General features: G+C 43.5%; 2 protein-coding genes and 1 pseudogene across 4 annotated transcripts in view; 2 read left to right on the top strand and 1 right to left on the bottom strand.

The window, feature by feature from the left end:
* Positions 1 to 1691, top strand: part of SMYD1 (SET and MYND domain containing 1) — a 42977-nt gene extending 41286 nt beyond the window's left edge. For all 3 annotated transcript variants that reach the window (XM_084860379.1, XM_084860381.1, XM_084860380.1), the window contains 2 exons: positions 340 to 508; positions 1275 to 1691. In XM_084860379.1, the coding sequence (XP_084716505.1) occupies positions 340 to 508; positions 1275 to 1433 (328 nt within the window). In that variant the 3' untranslated portion in view covers positions 1434 to 1691. The remainder of the gene's footprint in view (positions 1 to 339; positions 509 to 1274) is intronic.
* Positions 1692 to 3613: 1922 nt separating this feature from the next.
* LOC146344488 (uncharacterized) lies at positions 3614 to 5174 on the top strand (annotated as a pseudogene).
* A 5236-nt stretch (positions 5175 to 10410) lies between these two features.
* On the bottom strand, positions 10411 to 17535 carry FABP1 (fatty acid binding protein 1). Its single transcript, XM_084860378.1, has 4 exons — positions 17428 to 17535; positions 14748 to 14920; positions 13893 to 13985; positions 10411 to 11969 (listed from the first exon to the last, which is right to left on the bottom strand). The coding sequence occupies exons 1-4, from the start codon at positions 17492 to 17494 to the stop codon at positions 11919 to 11921; spliced, it is 384 nt and encodes a 127-aa protein (XP_084716504.1). The 5' UTR covers positions 17495 to 17535; the 3' UTR covers positions 10411 to 11918.
* Positions 17536 to 24849: the final 7314 nt, after the last annotated feature.

The following is a 24849-nucleotide window of genomic DNA, read 5'->3' as shown; positions in this document are numbered from 1 at the left end:
GTGCTTTATGATTGATGAAAAGTGGGATGTAAACATATTGTTTACATAGGTATTTTCCATTCTGCTGAGCTTAGGTAGAGCTGGACATGAAGGAGCCTCCTGGCCTGCTCTTTGCTCTTCTCACATCAGTGCCCTCAGTGATGAATGTGTGGGGCAAGGGATTGTTATACCATTCCTTCCATGGGTGGAGGAAAGGGTGGTCCAGACCTACTTTTTCAGACCCAGCCCTCCCCAAGCCTGATGAAGCAATGCCTTCAGCTGGCTAGAAATGCAGGCAAAGGCATGTAGAACTTGCAGATGTTGATTTGCAAATGTAAAGTAGCTTCTTTGTCCCCTCAGGAAACTTTACCACCCACACAATGCACAGCTTGGGATGGCTCTCATGAGAGCAGGAGTGACACACTGGCATGCTGGCCTCATTGAAGTGGGGCATGGGATGATTTGCAAAGCCTTTGCTGTTCTCCTGGTGACACATGGCTCCACCCATCCCATTACCAAAGATTTGGAGGTAAGTGGCCACAGTGGTAGGATGAAGATCTAACCGGGGCTTATTTTGCCACATTCAGAGATTATTCCCATGAAGAACAAATGGGGTTGAAGTGCCTTGAATCAGTCTTGCTCCATGGGGCAAATTGTTTGTAAATCATGTCCATCAGCTATAGCTATGCAGCTTTTTTCACATGCATGCCAAGGATTGCTTGGGCTTGCAATCTTTTTAGGGTTATCAAATAGAGCAGTCCTCAGTGCACAAACTGTTCTGTCAGTAAGGTGACTCATGAGATCTCAGCTTTCATTTAAATAAAGTCTTAGAAGCCAGGAATAACTGAATAAGACAGGGATGGGCAACTTGTGGCCCCCCAGATATTTTGACCTACATCTCCCATCAGCCTTAGCCAGCATAGCCAATGGTGAGGGATGGTGGAAGTTGTAGGCAAACACATCTGGAGAGCCACAAGTTGCCCAACCCTGGAATAGGATTTCCAGCAGTAAGAGATGGGCCTTTAGTGCCCTATATAACTCCTTAGCAGAAGCAATATTAAATGAACATAATTGATACGATAGCAGAGTCTGGAAGATATATTGGATATATTGCTTTTTTGTTTGGTTTTTCAAGAGAATACACATCCTATGGTTAAAATGTTAGCAATTTGTGATAAGAATTAGGCTTTGAAGTTGAAGGGCTTCGCCACAGATCAAAAGCAGGATGGGATCCTGACTAGCAGGAACAGAGTTGTATATCTCATGGGGCCCCACCTTGGTTTCTGTCCATTCAGGCAATGCGTGTTCAGTCCGAGATGGAGTTGCGCATGTTCCAGCAGAATGAATTTATGTATTACAAGATGAGAGAGGCAGCTCTGCAGAATCAACAGATCCAGATCATGCCTGAGCCCACCAATGAGATTTCACCTGGCATCTTCCAGAAGAAGCAATAACAGGTTCCTTTGCTAGCCTGGAGATGTATCATCATATGCTTGCAGCAGATACAACATCCGCCCTTTTGGTTCTGAACAGGAAGAAAGTGACATGCCAAGGAAAGTGGAGTTTGGTTCTCAGTGTTTGGCTCTCCTCGGGACAGCTCCAGCAGATACCACTTTTCTACGTGCCCAGCATGTTGATTTAGAAACATTTCACAGAAAGTGTCAAAACCTCTATTCATTAATAACAACAATGAATAAAGTTATTACAATAATACATAGCTTCAACACTTATTTCATTCAGGCGGGGCTGGTTCATATACACAAAAAACATCATTTTACCCCAGTTTATTCATTCATCTGGGGACAGCACTGAAACAGTGTGGTGGGGGACCAGAGCATTCAAAGAGGGCGAAGGTAAGTGTGCACAGTGCAAAAACCCCTCTGCTCCCCCAATCAAATGTCTGGCACCTTCTTGTAGGTTCTGGGTTTTATAGTCTCCCGCCCTGAGGAATACAAGGGGCCGCGGTGGCTTAGTGGTTAAGATGCTGAATTGCAGACCGGAAGCTCAGCAGGACAGCAGTTCGAGACCCGAGTGCTGCATGACAGAGCAAGCTCCCGTCTTCAGTCCCAGCTTCTGCCAACCTAGCAGTTCGAAAGCAAGAAATTGCAAGTAGATAAATAGGTACCGCCTCGGTGGGAAAGGTAACAGCATTCCGTGCACCTCGGTGTTCAGTCATGCCGGCCACATGACCACGGAAGCGTCTTCGGACAGCGCTGGCTCTTCGGCTTAGAAATGGAGATGAGCACCACACCCTAGAGTCAGACACGACTGGTTGGGGACACCTTTACCTTTTTGCCCTGAGGAATACATTTTCTTCAGATTTCCAAACTGTTCTTCATCTTCTTTCCTCCCTCCCTCCCTCCCTCCCTCCCTCCCTTCCTTCCTTCCAAAAATGAGACTTGAGGTTATCAGTAGTCTGCCTATTCATGTTTGATGGCTAGATTTCTTGAGGTCTGGTATGGTTGCAGCCATGCAGCTTTCTAAAGTAATCAGTAAGCTTCTGCTTCCATTAATGAACCACTTAGTTTGCTTTTGGGGAAAAAGAATGGCATTTTTCACATAATTATTTTGCGTGAGAATCTTAGAGGACCACTTAAGTGAATTCTGTCACTGAATATCAAGTTGTGTTGTTACGTGATGTGCTCTAGTTAGACCCATGTACAAACTTGCACACGTGCTAACAAGACTCACACACCTGCTTATAAGGAATCTTTAGACATTGGCAATATAGCGTCTATGGCTAAGAAGGCGATTCCCACCAAAAGAGGTTCACACTCAGACACTGTTGGAGAGGATAACACCACAATGGCACATTTATTGGGTTATACAAAGATTCAAATACACAAGCTGGTCTTGGGGGAATTAGCTGAGCAAATGGATTTAACATTTAGGACCAATTGGGGATGCTCCTGCCTTCACCAAGTTATGCTTTCTTTGGTGGGGAAATTAGCTGCATTCCTGGTGAAGCTGAGCTCCAGGCCTAAAAATAGTTTTCAAGACCTGGAAGGAAGGAGTCTTCCTGAGGCTTGATGTGCGAGCGCGCACACGCACACATATACAAGGGGTGGAGGCTAAGAACTAAGAACATTTTTCTCCCTCTCTCAAAACACTAGAACCCGGGGTCATCCTATGAAGCTGATTGGTGGGAGATTCAGGACAGATAAAAGGAAGGACTTCTTCACACAGCACATAGTTAACTATGGAATTCACTGCCACAGGATGTAGTGATGGCCACCAATTTGGATGGCTTTAAAAGAGGGTTGGACAAATTCCTGGAGGAAAAGGCTATCAATGGCTACTAGTCCTGATGGCCATGTGCTACCTCCAGTACCAGAGGCAGCGAGCTTATGTACACCAGTTGCTGGGAAACATGGGTCAGAGGGTGCTGTTGCACTCATGCCCTGCTTGTGAGTTCCCAGTCAACAGCTGGTTGGTCACTGTGTGAACAGAATGCTGGACTAGATGAACCCTGGGTCTGATCTAGCAGGACTCTTCTTATGTTCTTATGCTCTTAGTTCTTTGGCCCCAGTACAACCTTTACTTGTATACTTCTGGTAATGGATACATATATAGTAATGAAGATATAGATGCAATTACACCAGCCTGACAATTACATATACTTTCTTGGAATATCATGGGCTGGGGAAACAAGTTTTATGATACAGATTTTGCAATTTATCTCCAACAATTTTCTTTGTTTACAGGAAACATGGGCTCATGGAACTAATTTACCATCCCTTCAGGGATTTCATTCATTTTCTGTCCGAGCTGTAAAAATTAGTGTAAAAAGTCATGGTAGTGGTGGTCCTACTATATTTATTTCAGTTGATTTGCAAGCTGATATACAACCATTGAATAGCATTTCTCAGCAGTACATACAGGTCCTTTTTATTAAGGGAAAGGATATACGTTCTTTTATCTGTATAACTGTCTATTTTCCACCTACCCTGTCCAGTGATTTAGGTCCTAATAGCATTTGGAACAGCTGATCTGAAACCCTGACCCTTCTGGAGTTCCAGGATCCCAATATAAGATTTCTGCTATGTGGGGATTTTAATGCAAGCATTGGGGTTGGCCTGTTTAAACAAGTGGATGGCACTAACTATGGAGGAAGCTACCAACATTTACTTACAGAGTTTCCCAGGATAAAACTATAAATAAGTCAGGTTTGAGGTTACTAGAAGTTTTATTTTTGCATAACCTACAATGCTTGCATGGAACCTGTTATGATAAGACTATGGGCACCCATACCTATTTGACTAACAGGGGTGAAAGTACAATAGATTATATTTATTTATTTATTTCTATACCGCCCAATAGCCGAAGCTCTCTGGGCGGTTCACAAAAATTAAAACCAAACAACACACAATAAAACAATTTAAAATATATAGAACATTAAAACCACAATATAACAATACAACCACAATAAAACCTAGCAGCAGTGCAGGAGTTTAAAATACAGATTTAAAACAACAAAGATAAAAATTTAGAAAGCAAAAATGCTAAAATGCCTGGGAAAATAAAAAGGTCTTCACTTGGTGCTGAAAGGAATACAATGTAGGTGCCAGGCGAACCTCACTAGGGAGCTCATTCCAGAGCCGGGGTGCCACAACAGAAAAAGCCCTCCTCCTAGTAGCCACCCGCCTCACTTCCTTTGGCAGGGGCTCACGGAGAAGGGCCGCTGATGATGATCTTAAGGTCCTTAAGGTGTATGGCATTCTTATATGGCAGTTTCTGTCAGTGGATTGCCTGACATATACAGTTTTGAGACTGACAACAGGGTTGAAAGTGATCACTTTCCCTTGTTGCTAACAGTTGATCTCCTAAATCCCTGTCCCCCTTATTCTTCCCAAAACTTGGATGAAGTTCATTTCAGGGAAGGGAGAATATGCTGGTCAATCAACCTCAGGTCCTCTATTTCTCACACACTGGAGAGCATTACTTTTAAATTGCCTCGCCAAGGAATCCTGAACTCTGATTCAGATACTTTACATGCTTATCAAACCATTATCCAAAATCTTAGACCTAAATTGGTTTGTAATAAACAGTTCAATCCTAATAGGTTAGTAATTAATAGATGGTTTGATCAAGAATGCAGAGCTGCCAGAAATATATTAATGAATCGCTCTTGCCAGGCATTTAGGGATAAAGTGATTATCTCTCCAGACTACTTAATGTCTCTGAGGTCATCTTAGAGGGCATTTTTAAAACAAAAAAAGGAGGTATATGCTAAATCGCAATGGCAACAGCTAGGTCTGGCTGTAATGGAAAAGAAGGAGTCCCAGTTCTGGGATATTGTTTCCTTCAGTATGGGTGCGGTTAGATCTTTAATAGTTGGGCAAATATCGGCAAGTGAATGGCATACTTATTTCAGTACACTTTATGGATCCACCCTTGTGGGAATTAACTCCCTCACTGTTACTGAAACCACTAATTTATTTCATTGGCCGCCTGTTACTGTAATTGAGATAAAGAATCTTAATCCCTAACTCTGGGGAAGGCCCCAGGAGAAAACATGATGCCCTCAGAAATATACAAGTATTTCTCTGACGGTTGGCTTCAATATTAGCCAAAGTGTTTGCTCAAATTAACAGTACAGGTATGTTCCCAGTCGGTTGGAAGAGTATTGTTGTCCCAATATATAAGAAGGGTGATAAGCAGGATCCTAATAATTATCGACCAATAAGTCTTTTGACTCTAAGCTATATTGTAAAATGTTATTAAACAAGCTGGAGGATTGGGAGTCTTCTAATGGTATTATCTATTCAGAACAGGCCAGGTTCAGGAAAGGCCAAAGTACTATTGATCTTTGCCCGACTCTTTACTTTTTAGCCCAGCAAGGCATTGCAGGACCTACTAAGCATCTTCACGTTGCCTTTGTCGACTTAGCTGAGGCCTTTGACTCAACTGATAGAGAGCAGTTGTGGCATAAATTGGCCAACACTAATATTGATAAACATCTCTTGTTTTTGATTAAGGAACTCTATTCCAATACAACTGCTAGAGTAACAGTGGGGATTTCTGGTTCATTAACTGAACCCATCCCCACCAACAGAGGGGTTAAACAAGGGTGTCTTTTGGCTCCGCTGCTTTTTAATTTATATTTGAACTATATACTTTTAAAATTATCTGGGTCAGAATTTTTTCCTCCCGCACTTGGGTCAAAAAAAGTTTCTATTCTCCTATATGCTGACGATATAATGTTATTATCACCCACTCATATAGGTTTAAGTAGGCTGCTGTCTAAGCTTAGTGAATATTGCACTACAGAAAGGTTAAATATTAATTATGCTAAAACAAAGGTGATGGTGTTTGGAAAGAGACGTTCCCACTTCCAGTGGTCCATTGATGGCCATTAGATTGATCAGTGCCAGGAGTTTAAATATCTTGGCATTCATTTTACAGAAAATCTTTCCTGGAAAGCTCATGCAGAAGCAACTAAAGTAACAGCCTTAAGAATTATTGGAGCCATACTTAAAAAAATTTGTACTGCAGGAGGTAGTTTAGTTGATCTAGCTCTGAAAAAATTTCAGAGTAAGGTAATTACCCAAATTTTATATGGGGCTGCAGTTTGGGGTTGGGATGACTCTCTAATGGTCAAATTGGAGGACCTTCAAAATAGATTTCCCAGGAAACTTTTAATTTTGCCTCCTGGCACTCCTGCTGCCTTGGTTCGGGCAAAGGTTGGTCTTCCCTCCATTAGAGCTCATATCCACTGTGCCTTAATTACTGCAGAACCCTAAAAGAATCTTCTGTTCGGGTTCTGTCTAATTATGAACAGCTGCTAAATTGTAAATTTTGGAGCTCAAGATATTATAATGTACTACAATCCTATTTCATCTCAGTTGATAAATTTTCTGCTCTGAATTCAAAAGAGAGATGTCGTGAATGTATCTTTGGTCACAGTGTTTCCCTGGACAGACAGGCTATTAATACTCAAAATGTTCAGAATGGTACAGGTTTTACAAATATGACCACCAAAGAGCCACCTATTTGACAAAGCTTACTTTCCCAAAACTTAGGCAAGCTTTTACGTCTCTTTGTTTTCAAGCTATGCCAACAGCAATGATCAATGGCAGATATTCTCACATTCCTCTGGCTCAACATTTATTCATTTGTGATGCTCCAGAGACTGAAGATGTACCACATTATTTGCTGTCCTGCCCTTTATACTGTGAACCAAGGTCTAAATTTCTCAGCTTTATTTTGTCTTGTCTGTACTGTAACTCTGTTCCAGAGAAGATTTTCTATCTTTTGTCTGATACAGATTACACCATAACTCACAAGGTCTCTCTCTTTGCTTTGGCAGCATTGAAAATTCATGCAAAATTCATTTCTGACAACACAGTTGACTGTTTTGGAAATGCCTTGCTTTAATGGTCTTTTATCTGCTTTAACTTTCATATCATAATTATTCATTTAAATGTGGAAACAGTATATTTTTAAATGAATTCAAATGCATTTTAAATAATAATCTGTGAATATATTTTAGTTTTAACCATTTTAGATTTTGAGCTGATGTTGTATATGCCCTAATATGTTTTAGTTGATTACTTGTTCTGTATATGTGAATGGCCTATATGGCCCACTACTAAATAACTGGATTAAACAACTGGCCACAACTTTTATTGGTTAGAGATTAAATAGATTTGGTGGGGGAAAACGGCATGGATAATCAGGCAGCCTGTATGCTGGCTGATGCCACCAACCTGCAGATCGGGAGGCTGGAGTCTTGAGCCCACCATGGCATAAACCATTTTTGTGAGTCCTTCCTGTGCCCTGGGTGTGTGAAAGCCTTGCCAGCCCCCGGGCTGGGTTGGGCCTTGACACCCCCACAAGATTACTTAAGAGGATCCCCACCATTGGGAAGTGGTGAGCCCATTCCTGCTTCCTCTAAAATAAATCCACCCCAGTGCCTCAAATGCTTACGACCATAAACTTGTGATGTAACATACAGCAAGAGTATTTGCCACACAACCTGGTACAGCGGTGATTGGAAGATCTATTATCATCATAATCTAACATTGCTATTCTCACTACCGGAAAGTAAAAAACCCTGCCTGGCCAGGCCTACCGCACCTGAAGGTAAAATTCTTTCTCAGCCCTGCAGCTGCCAGGCTCTGTCCATAGCAAGATGACCTACCCTTTGGGCAGTGGTGGTGAAGTCTTCCCTGACTACTGGGTGCAGCCTGGGCTGCAATTTATAACAGAGTGGCACAGAGAAAGTTCTTCCTCTGGTCTGCCCCTGAAGTCCCACCTCCCACTGAGCCAATCCTTGCCCTGATTGGCTCCCCAGGCCAGCAGCCACGGCAAATTACCATGAATGATGGCGCTCCCACCTCCTGTTCCCCTGCTGCTCATCTGCCCAAATTTGGGGCTCCCAAGTAATTCGGGAGCTTTCACATGAAGTCCTGTCTTTAATTTGTGTAGATCTGGGCAAGATGATTTGCTTTTCCATCTAAATTCAGAAGCTGCTACTAAAGATGAAGGAAGAAAGTCATGCTTCTATTTTGTCTGTGATCTTTTTGAAGCGGGGGGGCAAGGTCATGGTTCATTGCTGATATGAATTACTGACAATGTAAATTGGCAACCACTTGTAACACTTTTGTTGAGTGTTGCTCTTTTTTCTGATGTAGCTCCTGTGTATCAACAGCTACATGTCAAGCAGAAATTTGGTAGGAGAAGCTTTACCCGTCACTGCTTTTCCATGCTAGGAAAAGATTCTCCTGCTGAATTTCAGCTAGTCATGCAGTTGTTACAGGCAAGGACCAAGGTTTGAAACAAAATTAGCAACCAATACAGTGTATGTATGCTGTGGCACATTGCTACCTTGCTGATAGTTTGAAGATGACAAATTTCCTTACTCCAGGACCATGTCTCCACGACAACGGAAGGAGAAGCAAATGGAGGAGTACCGGATTTTTTAAAAGAAATCAGCTTTGCTGCACTTTGGTCCATGCAGGGCTCCTCGAGCGAGTGCTTCGCACCAGTAATAATCACTTCACAGAACATACTTCCTGGTGCGGGTGGGGGTTGGAGTGAATGTCATTTGACTGGCAGGGTCTGCTCAACCAATAAGAGATGCTCCCCTTCCCCCCTGTCTCCTGAAAGTCCAGATGTACCTGCATTTCAGGAGCAAGCCTAATTGAGCACAATGGGAGTTACTTCTGAGTAGACACACATGCTTGTGCTGGGGAAGTGGGGGAACACAGGGATGGGGAACCAGCCCCCTTTCTAATCTCAGGATCTCTATAAGGAAGGTGTGAAGTAGTTACTTTCTAATGTAATAAACCAAACAATGGAGAATCGGAGCCTCGAGATGGCATTTTACAGCATTTAGGGAGTGTGCGCTTTAAACTGTGCCATTTCAACTGCGGGGGATCTCTGTAAATTTTGATGTGGGCATTCAGAGGGCAAGCCTCATTGAGTACAATGTGGGTTACTTCTGAGTACACACACACATACTTGTGCTGGGAAAGGTGGGGGGGGGGACATGGATGGGAAACCAGACCCCTTTCTAATTGCAGGATCTCTATAACAAAGGTGTGAAGTAGTTACTTCCTAAGGCAATAAACCAAGCCATGGAGAATCGCAGGTTTGGTAAAGCGCTTTACAGGCTTCAGGGAAAGTGCTTTAAACTCTGTATTCAATTCAGGGGGATCTCTGTAAATTCTGATGTGAGCATTCAGAGGGCAAGCCTCATTCAGCACAATGGGAGTTACTTCTGAGGAGACACTAATGGGTTCGTTCTGGGAAAGAAAGCAGTAGGCCCCTTCCAACCCTACTATTCTATGAAACACTAGGGATGTACGAAAGTCACTTACCTTTTCGCAGCTTGGATTCGCGGTGGGGGGGAGGCGCTCCGTCCCTCCCCCGGAATCCTCCCTGGGCCAGCTCTGCTCCACGGCAGCTCCGTGGAAGTTCCGGCTGCGGACGGGCTGCTGCAGACGCAAATGGCGGCCACCGTAGCGGCTGCCATTTGCGTCCAGCGAAGCTGCCGTGATAGGCTACGTAAGTATTTACGTAGCCTATCATGGCAAGCCAAAAAAACACACAAAAACCAGCGTACACAAATGGTGGCAGCTACAGCGGCTGCCATTTGCGTTCCCTATTTTTAGCCGTTTTAGCCTACGTAAATATTTACATAGGCTATTACGGCAAAAAAAAGGGGAATGCAAATAGCGTAGTGGGCGCTATTTGCGTTCCTTTCCCCCCCCCCCCGCCGTAATAGCTTACATAAATATTTACGTAGGCTAAAATGGCGGGGAAAAAAGGAACGAAATGGTGCCCACTACGCTATTTGTGTTCCCCTTTTTTTCGCCATAATAGCCTACGTAAATATTTACGTAGGCTAAAACGGCTAAAACTAGGGAACGCAATTGGCGGCCGCCATAGCTGCCGCCATTTGCGTACGCTGCTTTTTTTTTTTTTGGCTTGCCATGATAGGCTACGTAAATATTTACGTAGCCTATCACGGCTATGATGAAGAAGTGAATGGCGGCCGCAGGGCAGCCGCCATTCGCAAATCAGCCCAGACGGCAGCAGGTAAGTGCTCTGTTTCGCACGCCTTTCATGGGTTGGGGGGGCGGGGGCTTCGTTCCGCCACGGATTTCAGGGGGCTGAATGCACTGGCATTCGGCCTCACTGAGATCCGAGGCAGAATTCTCTGACATCCCTAGTAAACACAGGGATGGGGAAACCAGCTCCCATTGTAACCCAGGGCTGTGCAGGATCACTGTAACAGCTGTGATTTGGTTATTTCTGAAGGCAATAAACCAGGCCATGGAGAATCAGAGGTTCGGTAAAGTGCTTTACAGGCTTCAGGGAATCAGCGCTTTAAAATTTGTATTTAAATTCAGGGGGATCTCTGTAAATTCTGATGTGCACAAGTCTCATTGAGCACAACAGGAGTTACTTCTGAGTCGACGCTAATTGGCTTGTGCTGGGGAAAAACGGGGGACAGGAAACACCCCTTGACTGGGGTCATGGTGAAAAGCACACCCCTGGGCAGGGCTAGCTTACCTGAGGTAAATGCAGGGGTTGGGGCACACAACAGCTATACCACAGAGAACCCGACTTAGGGAACAGAATTGGACTTTAAGCGGTCTCAGAAAATCTGGGTTTTCCCTGATAAGCTCCAGGGTGGCTGCTGGATGGTCATGTATCCCTAACGACCTCAACATGCAGCTGGTTCAGAGTAAATTGCTGGTGGAGACACCCCCAACTTTAGTGCACATTGGAAAAACAGTGGCTGTGACAATATCATGAATAGAATATTTAGACTTGCCAGTGAGCAGAACTTCACTTTGGCTATCTTCCTTGCTCCTTGCTTTCCTGTCTGCTCTCCCCTCATTCCAAAGATAAGATGAGCAAAAGGATTTCCTTTTTCTCTTTCTTGTTCTTGGAACAATTGGACAAACACTGCAAATGATTTCTAGATGATCCTTGATACTTCCTATGGCGGCAAATATTTATTAAAGACTTACATATATCCCGCCCTTGAAAAAAAAAAAGTTTTCCCCAGGGTAAATAACAAAGAACGCAAAGGCTAACAAGATCCTTTTGGAGAACTGACACAGTTGCATTCTAATGGCCCACGTTGGACATCCAAAAGGAAAAACAACAGGCCAGTGAGGTAACCATTTGTGCCGCAGTTCTAAACCATGTACCATGACTCCACACTCCAATCAGCTGGATTCCCGGTGTGTCAATCATCACTTTGTAGTAGGTTTGAGGAGATCTACTCCTCAAAATATACCCATGGAGCTTTCTGCCCATCTATATTGAGAAAGCGAGCAGATCCATCTGCCTTATTTGAACTATACATTTCATATCCTCTTAGGACCTGCAGGCTAGATGACAACGAGGATGGCAATGGAAACGTTTGTATAAATGTAACTTTATTGTACTACTTTTACACAATAAAAGTATAGGAGTGTTTAGATTCTCTTACTGATCCTCTTGTAATGAATGTCACCCAGACTCAGTGTCTAGAAAAGAAAAACAAGAGCTTTAATCTTCCAGGATCATGTTCTGCAGATACTCAACATCCACAAATTTGACTTACACATAGAAAAATACCTTCCAAACTGAAATAAACCAACCATATTTCAGATTTAAAAATAAAAATAAAAATGCAAAGTCAGAAATGCACACCAGTGCGGTGTGTGTGAAATACAAAGCCATGCAGTGACTAGAGTCCAGGGTTTGGATCTTGATTAACATCCAGCATCTTTGGATACTGGAGATTAACACCTTTGGTCAACTATGAAATACCTTGGGTGGCCTTGGGCACATTGCTACCCCCATCCCAGCATAACCTATTACACCAGATAAATTATTGCAAACCACTTGGAAACATGAAATAGAGCTAAATAAAAGTACTGTAGAACTTTTGTAGGCTCCCTTAAATGCCCATTTTGGAAAAAGGCAGGCACATAAATACAAAAATCATGTAAACTTTATTGTTGCATTATTATTGTTGAATGTAATGGAACTGAATGCATATTCTTCCTCATTACCCTCACCTCCTTTTCTTTCCCCACCCTCCCTCACTCCCTCCCTCTGTTGCCAATCCTGTCTTGAATTTTAGACTAAAGATCCTTATTCTATAAAATGTAGTGCATATTGATGGTGCTTAACAACAACAACAACAACAATGAATACAATTATTGTTATTATTGATGTTAATACATTATTATTAACAGTAACCGGATACTTCTAAAGCTTGAGCAGAGCTACGCCGCTTTAGAGCAGTTGATGAGGTCTCTGGGTTCTCAAACATGTAGACGGCCTTTGCACTCTGCTTCTTGATTTAAAACATGTATATCCTGCCTTTCCACAGCAGATTGCAAGATGGCTAACCAGAGTAAAATTAAAACAACATAATGAGAAATAAAAACAAAACACAAAAAAAAGCAGAATAAAGAAGCTGCAAGTTACAGCAGCTACTAAAACCTATGCTATCTACCATATGCAAGACGGATGTCCTTGCACCTACCCACCCTGTGCACAGCCCAGCACAGCACAGCCACCGTGCATTCAATATAGTCTCCAGATGGGCAGGTGCATCTGTCTCCCTACGTGCATATGCTGCATACACCTGATCTTTACACCCACAGTCCTGGACCTACTGCACACTAGGTATACACAGATAAGCCAAGAATATTGTTTCACTGGCCATGCTGGCTGAGAACTATGGGAGCAGTAGTCCAGCCAGGCTGGGGAAGGCTGGGGCAGAGCAAACATAATCCACCCTACTGTGCCTTTGGGCTCCTCTTCCCATAACGCTGAAGATATAACCCCGCTCCAAACCCAAAGAACTGAGGCAGGGCCAGAGATAAATGTTTGCTGTCAGGGACAGTATATTCTAACGGGTTATGCCTGCTATCCTCCTCCCTTTTTGCTGCATTTATCTATGAAGAACTATCTGTTCAGTCTGTTCCTATCCATGTTATGGTGGCTTAGGAGGAATGGCCAGGGAAACTGTTGCTCCCCGCTCCCCCGAATCTGGTGACCAGGTGCCCTCTTTTATACGGACAGTCCTCTATTTGAAGGCCTGCCAGAGGACCATCCTCTACTCAAAGGTGCCCTCTATTTGAAGGGCTGTCCCGGCCAATTCCAGTTTAAAGATAAAGAGCCATAAGAACTGTTACCCATCAACAGTCAGCACCTGGACAATGGACTGAACAGGCAGGCACACCTGGTCTTTGACATTTCATAAGTGGCCACCCTATACTGCTGCTTGACACAGTTGCCTCACTTTGTCTCATGGCCGGCTCTGCTTTTTCTTACTAAAATATGTAAATTCCACCAGAATTTGAAAACAAAAGTTCCCAGCCCTGAAGGTGGCAGAGGCAGGTCAGGCCACAATGGTTTATTATGTCTGACCCTGCTGTTCTAGCTGATCTTACGTTGATGATGGTGTCTCCATTTATTTCAGTGACTGACTTGATGTCCTTCAGGTTGACGACTAGCTTATTGTTTCCCTCCATTTGAACAATGGACTGTGGGAGAAGAGAAGAAAAGAAGTGTTGTTTGGGCCCCAGTTCAAATATTTACATTCCGATTTCACAGCTTGTCAACATGTAATGAACTATAGATTTCTTCCACACATGAGATTTGGCCAATTACTTTTTATGTGAACTGCAGCAATTTTTCAGTATGGCTGAGAAATTTTCTGTTTTCGTGAAGTGGGGTATGTACATAATCAAGGCACAGGATCTCATTCCTGCCATCAAAAAATCTTCATATTAGCTTCTACCTGTTTAATAATAGGTCTTGAATAGGGATGTTAGAGAAATCCACAATGGAACCAAATGAGTTCAGATTTTTGTGAATCTAACCCATGGATTCCACAGCAGACCAACTTTTTCCCTGCTTGGCAGATTCCACAGACTTGTGGACCGTTCTTCTGACTTTACTGAATTTTGCATAAATTTCATCTGTAGAAAAATACACAAAATTAAAAAAAACCAGCCAAAAATGTACAGTTCCCCATAGGCTACAGCGTGGAAATGCACATTTGGGGGGAATTTTTGTATGTCAGAATTGACACAAATTCAGAAACTTAATCCAAAAAGCTGAGTCCGTTGATGGATGGATGATGGAACAAAAGGCGCCTGACAATCCGCAAAACACAGACAGAATGGATTTCACACAGTCTGTCCATCCCTAGACCTGAACATTCAGGACCTGTGTCCTCAGAAGAAACTGGTTTCTTGTTCAGACAACGAAGCCATGCATTAAGTAAAATTGAGAGAGCCCACCTTGATCTTCTCTCCTGTCGGGGTCTCCAGCTCGGCCTCCTCTCCAATGGTAAACTCATTTGTCAGCACCTTGCTGCCAGTTGTCACCGTGACCTTGAACTTCTTGCCGTCCTGCACAATCTCTGAGATGCTTTTGGCATCCTTGCCCTTTTCTACTAACTCATCAGGAAGACCTGAACAGAGGCAAACCAAGAGCCATAAAGGTACGGCCCACAGGACATTAACAAAGACGGTCAGTGAGGTGGCTGTCAACATCTGCAACAGATGCAACTGAACAAAAATTGCCCCTGACAAAAAGAACAAATCCAGAGTTAAGGCAGCACTATGGCAGAGATGTGTGTAGAATGAAGAAAAAGCCACTGAAAGTTTATTGTGGGAAAAGATTCTATTGTAATGTCTGTCTCCTATAGCTAGCTTTGAATGGTTAGAAATGTGACTCTTCTGGTAATATGTCAAACAGTGTTGGACATATTAGTTAAAAGACAATGCTGATGGAATCAACTATTGAAGCAGTTTCTATTGGTGAGGTTACAATAGATTTGAACTCCACACTCTTCTTTTCCAGGCACAGTATTTCAGCTTCTCTGAAATATCCTTTGTGTCCTTCTTAATATAGTCCAACAAATATATACAGGTTGGTCAAAATGTTGTACATCATAGGGTAATTGTGGTAAATATCTGAAGTGTTGAAATCTGTGTGGGGAACACAAGCAGTGTGTTGGACCATCCCATACATTCAGACTGGCAGAAACACAAGAAGCGTTGCCAGGTCTGGTTTAAAAGGCAATGGCCCCCTGTGTGAGGACAGAGGACAGAGCCTGGTGGAATCTGGCAAGAGAACAGAGAGGGACATACATCTGAGCAAACATACCTAGGGTTGCATGTGAGGGGTCTTCGGGTTCCCAGGCATTATTATTCATATTACGCTTTCTGTTATGAGATTGTATATTATTCGGCCCCCTGACTGATGATGCTCATGACTTTGAGAAGTTCTACAGCCACTGGACACAATCCAGTGGGAAGTTCTCCTACACAAGTCCCACTGAAATGAGCTGGAGCTGAAGGCACTCCCCTATTCTGTTGCAGATCTCATTCATTTTGATGGGGTTTGCACAAGAGAATTTCCTGCCTGGGAGCTGCAGGAGGCAGACAAAGAATTCAGAGATGGACAATCAAACAATCTGCATGGAACTGAGTCTCCACACAATACTAAGGTCAGAGGTTGGCAGTGTGCTTGAATTCTGCTTTCATCCACATGTGCAAAGTGAGTATTTGTGCATTTAGAGGGGAGCCATGGCTGGGCAGTCTCCATCCTCACAGGATGTGCTGGTTTTCAGTGTATAGCAGGATCCCTCACTGGGCTGAGTGAAGGAGAGGCAGATCTGGGGCATCTCTACACCAGCCTAAAATCCTGCATTTAAATGGGGCTTTCCGCTTCCTTTTTAAATGCAGGATCACAACGACTCCCTTTTTCACCCACTTCCTTTCCCCGCCCTTCTCCCCATATCTGAGTCTTCCATTATCTGTCATTGATCTTGCTCCTCTTCTTGCCACTTTTCCTCTTTTCAGGGAGGAAATTGAAGCAGAACACAATGGGATAACTTGAGAGCTCGTTATCTGCAATCTATTTTAAAAAGGAACAAAGGGCATTTAATGCAAGAGGCTTGAATGAGCACAGTGTCATGTAAAGAGCCCACATACTTCCATGAAGGAGCAATCTCAATCGCAGGATAAAAGCTCAGTGTGAACCTGCTGTTTCCACACTCCTCATACAACCGAACCCTGCGTGGGTTTGCATGCCCAGTAGAGTTGTTTTGTACATAGAATGGCTGCACCCTAAGTGAGAGGAAGTAACTCTATAATGTCCAAATTATGGAATATACGTACACATACATACATAATCTTGTATGTAGTGCTTTAGAGCATTCAGATTGGCCCAAATACACTATCTCTGCATCTCTTATTACACGCAAGGCCTGCAAGGAAGGTCAGTATTATTATCATTATCTACACGTTGCAGATGTGAGGCTGACTTTGAGAGAATAATGGCTAAACTAAGACCACCCAGGGTGTTCATGGCTGAGGGGAATTTACAGCTCTGAGGACATTTTCATATTAAATGAGCCTTCCTGGTGCTGTTTGTGTTAACATCTGATAGGTGATCATACAGGAAAAAAGATAATTTATCCACAGTACAAATGAGCATTCTGGACAATGTAGATGTCCCACAATTCACATTATATCTGGCTGAAGTAAGAGCATCTTCAAGCATCTTTGATGAAAATGCCCTTAGCCACTATACCAAACTTAACCCCTTTAGGCTTAGAATTGGATAACTGTGCATCAGGTTAATTCCTCATTTGTGGCTGGTTGTTACCACAGATTTTAAGATGACATGTTACCACTATGCTCCCTCCAAAATTTAAAGATGTATAATCTATAGTACATTGCACTTTAAAGCAGAAAGAATGTAAGTAAGAGGAAAGTAAATAAACTGGACAAGTTTGATAACAGCCCAGTCTACAAGAATGACATTTTAGACAAATGTAACATAACATTTCTTTGCCCTTTCCTGCTTGGTGTTTAATTTCAAATCCCCCCTTTTAAACAAACTATGAAATGGGGATGACAGCAAGGCGGGGCAGGGAGCAAAACCAAGTTAAGCAAATGAAACACTTACCAATGGCTTTCATGAATGGCACAAAGTTTTCATGGGATTGGAGTTCATACTTTCCAGTGAAGTTCATGATGGTGATACCCTGCGTGTGCTCAACAGAACAGAAGATCTTTCCCTGGGAAGTCACATCTTCTTTTTATAAGGATCTCTTGCCTTGGAAATTGATCAGAGGTTACATGATCTCATTCTTTTATGGCTTTAATCAAACATTAACTTTGTGACTGATCGACGTTATCACTTAAACCATGTCTAAGTTAAGAAGCTACATTTTCTATTTCTACAAAGACTGTCGTGAACTGCAGATAGAAACCACACATAAAGAAGCACTTGTAAAAATTAGGGCCAAAGAGGAATTAAATGACACTGAGCTCCAATCTGCTTTCTGTTTGGAACAAGCGCTAGAAGTGTTGAAAATACTTACCAACAGGTAGAAGACTATGGAGGATACATACTAAGTGTTGCAATTAACATTACACATTTCCCCTTGGGTTTAAAATTAATTCTTTAACATTGATACTGATGTTGGAATCTTTTAAGCCATTTTCTCTTAATTTTTAATAGATCTACTGGCATAAACTGAACTATATTAGCATTAAGGTAGAATCAATCTATTGTTTATCCCACTGTGAACATGTCTCCACTGCAAAGGTATATCGATTTTACACCAGTTCAGCTGTCGTAGCTTCTTCCAAAGTCTCTTGGGATTGCAGGTTGGTAAGTATGCCAAGGTTGACAGTATTCCAGCTGAGCTATTTAAAATCCTAAAAGATGATGCTGTTAAAGTGCTGCACTCAATATGCCAACAAATTTGGAACACTCAACAGTGGCCACAAGACTGGAAAAGGTCAATTTACATTCCAATTCCAAAGAAGGGCAATGCCAAAGAGTGTTCGAACTACTGTACAATTGCGCTCATTTCACATGGCAGCAAGGTTATGCTCAAAATCCTACAAGCTAGGCTTCAGCAGTATGCGAACCGAGAACTACCGGAAGTACAAGCTGGGTTTGAAGACACAGAGGAACTAGAGATCAAATCGCCAACATTCGCTGTATCATGGAGAAAGCAAGAGAATTCCAGAAAAGCATCTATTTCTGCTTCATTGACTACACTAAAGCCTTTGATTGTGTGGATCACAACAAACTAGCAAATTCTGGAAGAGATGGGGGTACCAGACCACCTTACCTGTCTCCTGAGAAACCTGTACGAGGGTCAAGAAGCAACAGTAAGAACCAGACATGGAACAAGCGATTGGTTCCAAATTGGGAAAGGAGTACGACAAGGCTGCATATTGTCACCCTGCTTATTTAACTTATATGCAGAGTACATCATGAGAAACGCCAGGTTGGATGAATCAGAGGTCGGAATTCAGATTGCTGGGAGAATTATCAACAACCTCAGATATGCAGATGATACCACTCTAATGGCAGAAAGCGAAGAGGATCTAAAGAGCCTCTTGTCGAGGGTGACAGCGGAGAGTGCAAAAGCTGGTTTGAAACTCAACATTAAAAAAACGAAGATCATGGCATCTGGCCCCATCACTACCTGGCAAATGGAAGGGGAAGAAATGGAAGCAGTGACAGATTTTATTTTCTTGGGCTCCAAGATCACTGCAGACGGTGACTGTAGCCATGAAATTACAAGACGCTTGCTCCTTGGGAGGAAAGCTATGGCAAACCTAGACAGCATAGTAAGAAGCAGAGACGTCACCTTGCCAACAAAGGTCCGTATAATCAAAGCTATGGTTTTCTCAGTAGTAACCTATGGCTGTGAGAGCTGGACTATAAGGAAGGCTGAGCGCCGAAGAATCGATGCTTTTGAACTGTGGTGCTGGAGAAGACTCTTACAAGTCCCCTGGACTGCAAGGAGGTCAAATCAGTCAATCCTAAAGGAAATCAACCCTGAGTGCTCATTGGAAGGACAGATACTGAAGCTGAAGCTCCAATATTTTGGCCACCTAATGCGAAGAGAAAACTCTCTGGAAAAGACCCTGATGCTGGGAAAGACTGACTGAAGACAAAAGGAGAAGGGGACGGTAGAGGATGAGATGGCTAGATAGCATCACTGATGAAATGAATATGAACTTGAGCACGCTCCGGGAGACAGCGGAGGACAGGAAGGCCTGGAGTGCTATGGTCCATGGGTTCACGAAGAGTCGGACACGACTGAACGACTGAACAACAACAACAACAACAACAACAACAAGAAGAAGTATGCCGAGACTTCTGTTAGCTGCTCTGACAGTACAGTTCCCAGAGTTCCTTAGGAAGAGGGAATGGCTGTTACACCAGTTTAACTCTATGACGTAGATATGCCCTGAATGATGACTTTGAGTATCCTGCTTGTGATAGAGATCCATGCCAAAGATAATTGGAAATGTTAAATATACCTTGAGGTAATGAACCAACAGCATCCTTTTCAAATCAGTTTTGCTGTATTTGTGTAGATTAAGGGCGCAATCCTATGGGGACAGGCGGCTGCCTCTGAACTCGAGGGTGACCACCTATCCAATGTAGGGCAGGAAAAGCACAGAGGGGATCATCCCAATTTCGGCTGTCTAGCTGCAGGAAGGTGGAGCAGGGGAGGCGACTGTCGGACGACACATAGGATGTGCTGTACCGGCATTTCTGCCTTCCCCGCCCTGGAATGCCCCATTTTCACCGCTCTGCACTCCTCTTCCGAGCACAGAGCGCAGGGCCGTTCCGAGCTGCCTGCGAGGCAGTACAGGAGGGGGGACGGTTGGTTCTCCGGGAACCAACCTCTGAGCACAGGCTCCGAGGTCAGTTCCTGGAAACTGACATATCATATGGCAGTCTAGCCTCTGACTAGCAGCCATAGGATTGCTCCCTCTGGGCTCCAACGTGATTTGGAACCACAGAGATCTCCTTCATGTGACAACTGCAGAAAGGCACTGAAGCCAAATGTGGAAAGACTGTGACAAGATTCTGTTTTAAACGTGCAAGTAATGTACAGTGATAGAGTTGTGACCAGGCTGCATTACCTGTGCCCCAAAACTAATAGGGGAGACTGATATGTGGACATATTGCATTGTTCATCTGGGATCCATTGAATTGGCTGGATGAGTCTTTTGATGAAGATGTGTACCCCCATTTGAGCATCACCAGTTGTTGTAAAGTGAGCTGGATTGGGGCTTCTGGTGCAGTGGCATTATTACACACCAGGGCCCTGTGTATTCTATACAGCACATAGGTATGCTAGGAAAACCAACCCCTGATCTTATAACTAGAGCTCCCATAACCCATGTTGCTGCTGCTGTTGGTATTCTGTGAAGGAAAAACGTCAAAGTAGTAGGAAGAATGTGATAATGAAGCAGCCGTTAGTTCTCTTGTTCTCTGAAGATGCAGTGGTTGAAATGATTCTTTGACAAAAGCAGGTGTACGTGCTCTAACACTGGGGAAAGAGTAATGTCTGCAAGCTGCCAGTCAGGCGGTTTCAGCTTGGCATGTTTCTTGTTTAACCTTTCTGGAATGCTGTAGAGTCCAGAAAATGGCAGTTAAGCTTGTTGAGGTTATGCTGAATAAAGCCTTCTCTTATTAAAACAGTTGCAGCTTTCCTGTGTTTTCCACAATATTACAGAGAGAAAGCAGGAATTACAATAACAGATATATGTTTTTAAAGAACTGGACAGCGTGGGTGGGGGTAGATAGTTGTTGCTCATCAGTGATGGCATGGGCACTAGCCAATAAGAGCCCTTGACAACCACACTGCACACATTTGGTGACAGTGAAAACACTAGCAGCAGGGGGCAAGGTGGACCCAATATTCCAGGGTTTTTTTTGTTTTTTGTTTACTTGAAAAAGAGCAACAGAAGCCCAACATTTAAACATCATCTGGACCGCTCATTATAACTTAACAACAATTGCACCCTCTAAGTGCAAAGATCTGTATGTATCCTGAAAGTGCTCTATGCCTTCAATGTTTTGCCTGTAGCCTGGAGACCCATGATAGTTTTTACAGATAATTGAAGGCAGTTTGAAAGATGGATGGATGGTAGTGTTATATAGAATCATAGAATAGTAGGGTTGGAAGGGGCCTACAAGGCCATCGAGTCCAACCCCCATATCATCAGAAAAGGTGGGGTTTGTTCTTTTAAGTGTCCCTTACTGGATGGATGGATGGATGGATGGATGGATTATTTATTTATTTATTAGATTATATAGCTGGTTATCTGGCTGGCTACCCAGCCACTCTAGGCAGCGCACAATACAAATAGCACAAAATACAACACATTTACATAATCAACTGAACAAAACAACACTGCTGTAAAAAAAACCCTAACCCACCCCAAATGCTCGCCTGAACAGCCAGGTTTTCAAAGCCTGGTGGAAGCTCATCAAAGAGGGGGCATGGTGGAGGTCACCAGGGAGGGAATTCCACACAGTGGGGGCCACCACAGAAAAGGTCCTTTCCCTAGTCCTCACCTGCCTAGCTGTCCTTGCTGATGGGACAGACAGAAGGCCTTCTAAGGCCGATCTCATTGAGCAGCATCCCTGGTGTTGCTGGAGGTGCTCCTTAAGATAGACTGGGCCGGAACCATGCAGGTTTTTAAGTTCAATATCAATACCTTGAACTGGGCCCGGAAAAAAACTGGTAACCAGTGCAACTCCTTCAGCACTGGAGTGATATGGTCTTGCTGATGGCTGCATTTAATCAGGTGAGCTGCCGCGTTCTGCACCAGCTGCAACTTCCAAACCATCTTCAAGGGTTGCCCCACATAGAGCACATTACAGTAGTCTAGACGAGAGGCGATTAAGGCATGAACTACTGATGGGAGCAGATGGTTAGGGAGGTAGGGGTGCAACCGCCATATCAGATAGAGTTGGTACAGTGCTGCCCGGCACACCTGAGCCTCCATGGACAGCTGGGAGTTTAAAATGACCCCCAGGCTGTGGACCCCATTCAACACCAGGTCAGCATCCCCCAAGCTCCCCTTGTGTCCCACCAAAAGTACTTGGATTTTGTCAGGGTTCAGTTTCAGCTTATTCCTTCCCATCCAGCCACTCGCCAACTTCAGACATTTGGACAGGGTTTCTACAGCCAACCTTGGCAAGGATTTAAATAAGAAGTAGAGTTGCATGTCATCTGCATACTGGTGATGCGGATGACAGATTAGATAGATAGATAGATAGATAGATAGATAGATAGCCAGCCAGCCAGCCAGCCAGCCAGCCATGATGGTCCTGAATTTTTTTTTAACTTTTCATTTTATTTTGCTAAATAAGTGGGAGAACTAAAAATTTAAGCAGACTTAGCTGAATCAGTTTGGAAATTAGTTCAAACTTATGGGAAAATTGTGTTCACAAACTTGTAATTTTCCAAGGCATCAAAGAAGTCATTTGGGTCTTGTTATTTACAAGACCCAAACATCACTAACTTGATTCCCCTCAAAGAGTTTCAAAGAAATTGCACTATTCTATCCTGCAAGTCTAAATTTAATTATAGATGTAGTCATTGGCTGAATATGCTGATAATCAAAAACATCAACAACCAAACTGGACAACATTTCCAGGTTTTAAAATTGAAACTTGAATAACTTTGCATTCGAAATCTGGCCTGCAAGAGTCCTCCAGACATGATATCCTGGCTTTACTTCATGTACAGAAACATAACTTGGCTGTTACTAATCAAGGGAAGTTTCACAGAAGGCATCACAATGTTATGACTGTATCACGACAGTTCAAGATAATTCCCTCCCCCCGATCCATGTCCTGCTAGGCCACAAAATATTAAACTACCAACAAATTTGGTGGTGCTAGGTTGTGTTACATTTTCTAGGTGAGATTACTGCTATCGTTGGCAGTTCACAATATTCAATGCAAATATCACCGACCCTCTATGTGCCCGCAGTTGGTATATTGTTACTGAGGAGTTCAGCTTTGCTGTCTTTTCAAGTATCAGCCTAGCATATTGGCTCCAGACCAGCGTTTTGGTTGGGGAGGTTAACTAAGCAAATCCTTAGGGACAGCCAGGGCAAGTAAGTTGCCGCTGGTATCTGCTGACCTCTAACTACATTAATCAGTAGATGGTACTCTTGCCAAATATGAATGGCAGAGTGAGACCCCTGGATATATGCAGACACCTTCCTTCTGCCTAGTCCCTAACCTAACCAAGCTATCCAGGGAACATCCTCAATTGGCCAGTCCAGTGGCCTGGTGAGGGAAAACACCATGCCTGAGCTGTTGCCGCTACTGATAAACACATTAGCACCCATTAAAGTCAGGGGCATGAAAACATATGAAAAGCCCTGCTGGATCAGACCAAAGGCCCATCCAATCATCAGTGCTGGTTTTAACCTATAATGCCTTACATGGCTCTGGACTCCGGTACCACAAGGACCGCCTCTTCCTTTGAGAACCTGACCCGCCCATGAGGTCCGCTTCAGAGGCCCTTCTCTGTGTGGCCCCATTTGAGAGAAGCTTGCGGGGTATCACTTTGGGAAGGAGTGTTTTCTGGGATAGCCCCGTGTTTATGGAACTCTCTCCCCAAGAAAGCTCAACTGTCATCTTTTCAGTGCCAGACAAGCGCCAGCCTTATTTTCCCAGGCATCTGGGCATTAGTTATGGCCCAGTTGTTGTGGGCTGCTTTTGTGATGTTCATCCTAGTCTGTGAGGAGGAGAAGATTTTGTGTATTTGTGGACAAACGCTTTTCATATTGTATTGTTTTTAGAATATGTTTTTGTGATATTTATTTTTATCTCTGTTATCGTGCTGCTTATAGTTTATCTTGATTTGGTTTTCCCCCCTTTCCTTTTCTTCTTCTTTCTGTTATATTTTATTTGTTTGTTTATTTATTTTACAATATTTATATACTGCTCCACATCAAAGATTTCGGAGCGGAGAACAACAAGATAAAAGAATAAAACCCCATAATTAAAACAATTAAAACATTTTAAAAGAACAGATTCTGGACTTAATAAACTGCAGCTGGTCACTCAGGGAAGGCCTCTCAAAATAACAATGTCTTCAGGAGATGCCGGAAGCAACACAATGTTGGTGCCTGCCTGACCTCCAAAGGCAGAGAATTCCACAGGAAGGGGGCCACCACACTGAAGGCTCTTTTCCTGGTGGACTCCAACCAGGCCATAGGTCTGTGCAGAACCACCAGGAGCAAGCCCTCTGATTACTTCAGTGGCTGGGCAAGTTGGTAAGGGAGAAGGCTCCCTCTCAGGTATCCTGGTCCCAAGTTGTTGAGGGCTTTGTACGCTAGTACCAAAACCTTAAACCTGGCCCAGTAGCGAATAGGCAGCCAGTGTAGTTCCCTTAGCAAAGGAGTTGCACACTGAAAAGGGGCAGCTCCTGACAACAGCCCAGCTGCTGCATTCTGTCCTGGCTCCGGCTTCCAGACCAGCCTCAAGAGCAGCCCCACATAGAGCGCATTGCAGTAATCCAGTCTTGAGGTTACTAAT

The sequence above is a fragment of the Heloderma suspectum genome, chromosome 5 (assembly GCF_057233095.1).
Source record: "Heloderma suspectum isolate Gila_16-S chromosome 5, 16-S_ref, whole genome shotgun sequence".
Classification (NCBI taxonomy): domain Eukaryota; kingdom Metazoa; phylum Chordata; class Lepidosauria; order Squamata; family Helodermatidae; genus Heloderma; species Heloderma suspectum.
Note: the sequence above shows the minus strand (reverse complement) of the source record. Positions and strands in the feature narration are given on the sequence as shown.

Excerpts from the sequence above, each read along its gene's own strand:
- FABP1 (XM_084860378.1), bottom strand. The coding sequence starts at position 17,494 with ATGAACTTCACTGGAAAGTATGAACTCCAATCCCATGAAAACTTTGTG. Across the intron at positions 13,986-14,747 it reads CGACAGGAGAGAAGATCAAG|TCCATTGTTCAAATGGAGGG; the intron begins GTGGGCTCTCTC and ends CTTCTCCCACAG. Across the intron at positions 11,970-13,892 it reads ATGGAGACACCATCATCAAC|ACACTGAGTCTGGGTGACAT; the intron begins GTAAGATCAGCT and ends TTTCTTTTCTAG.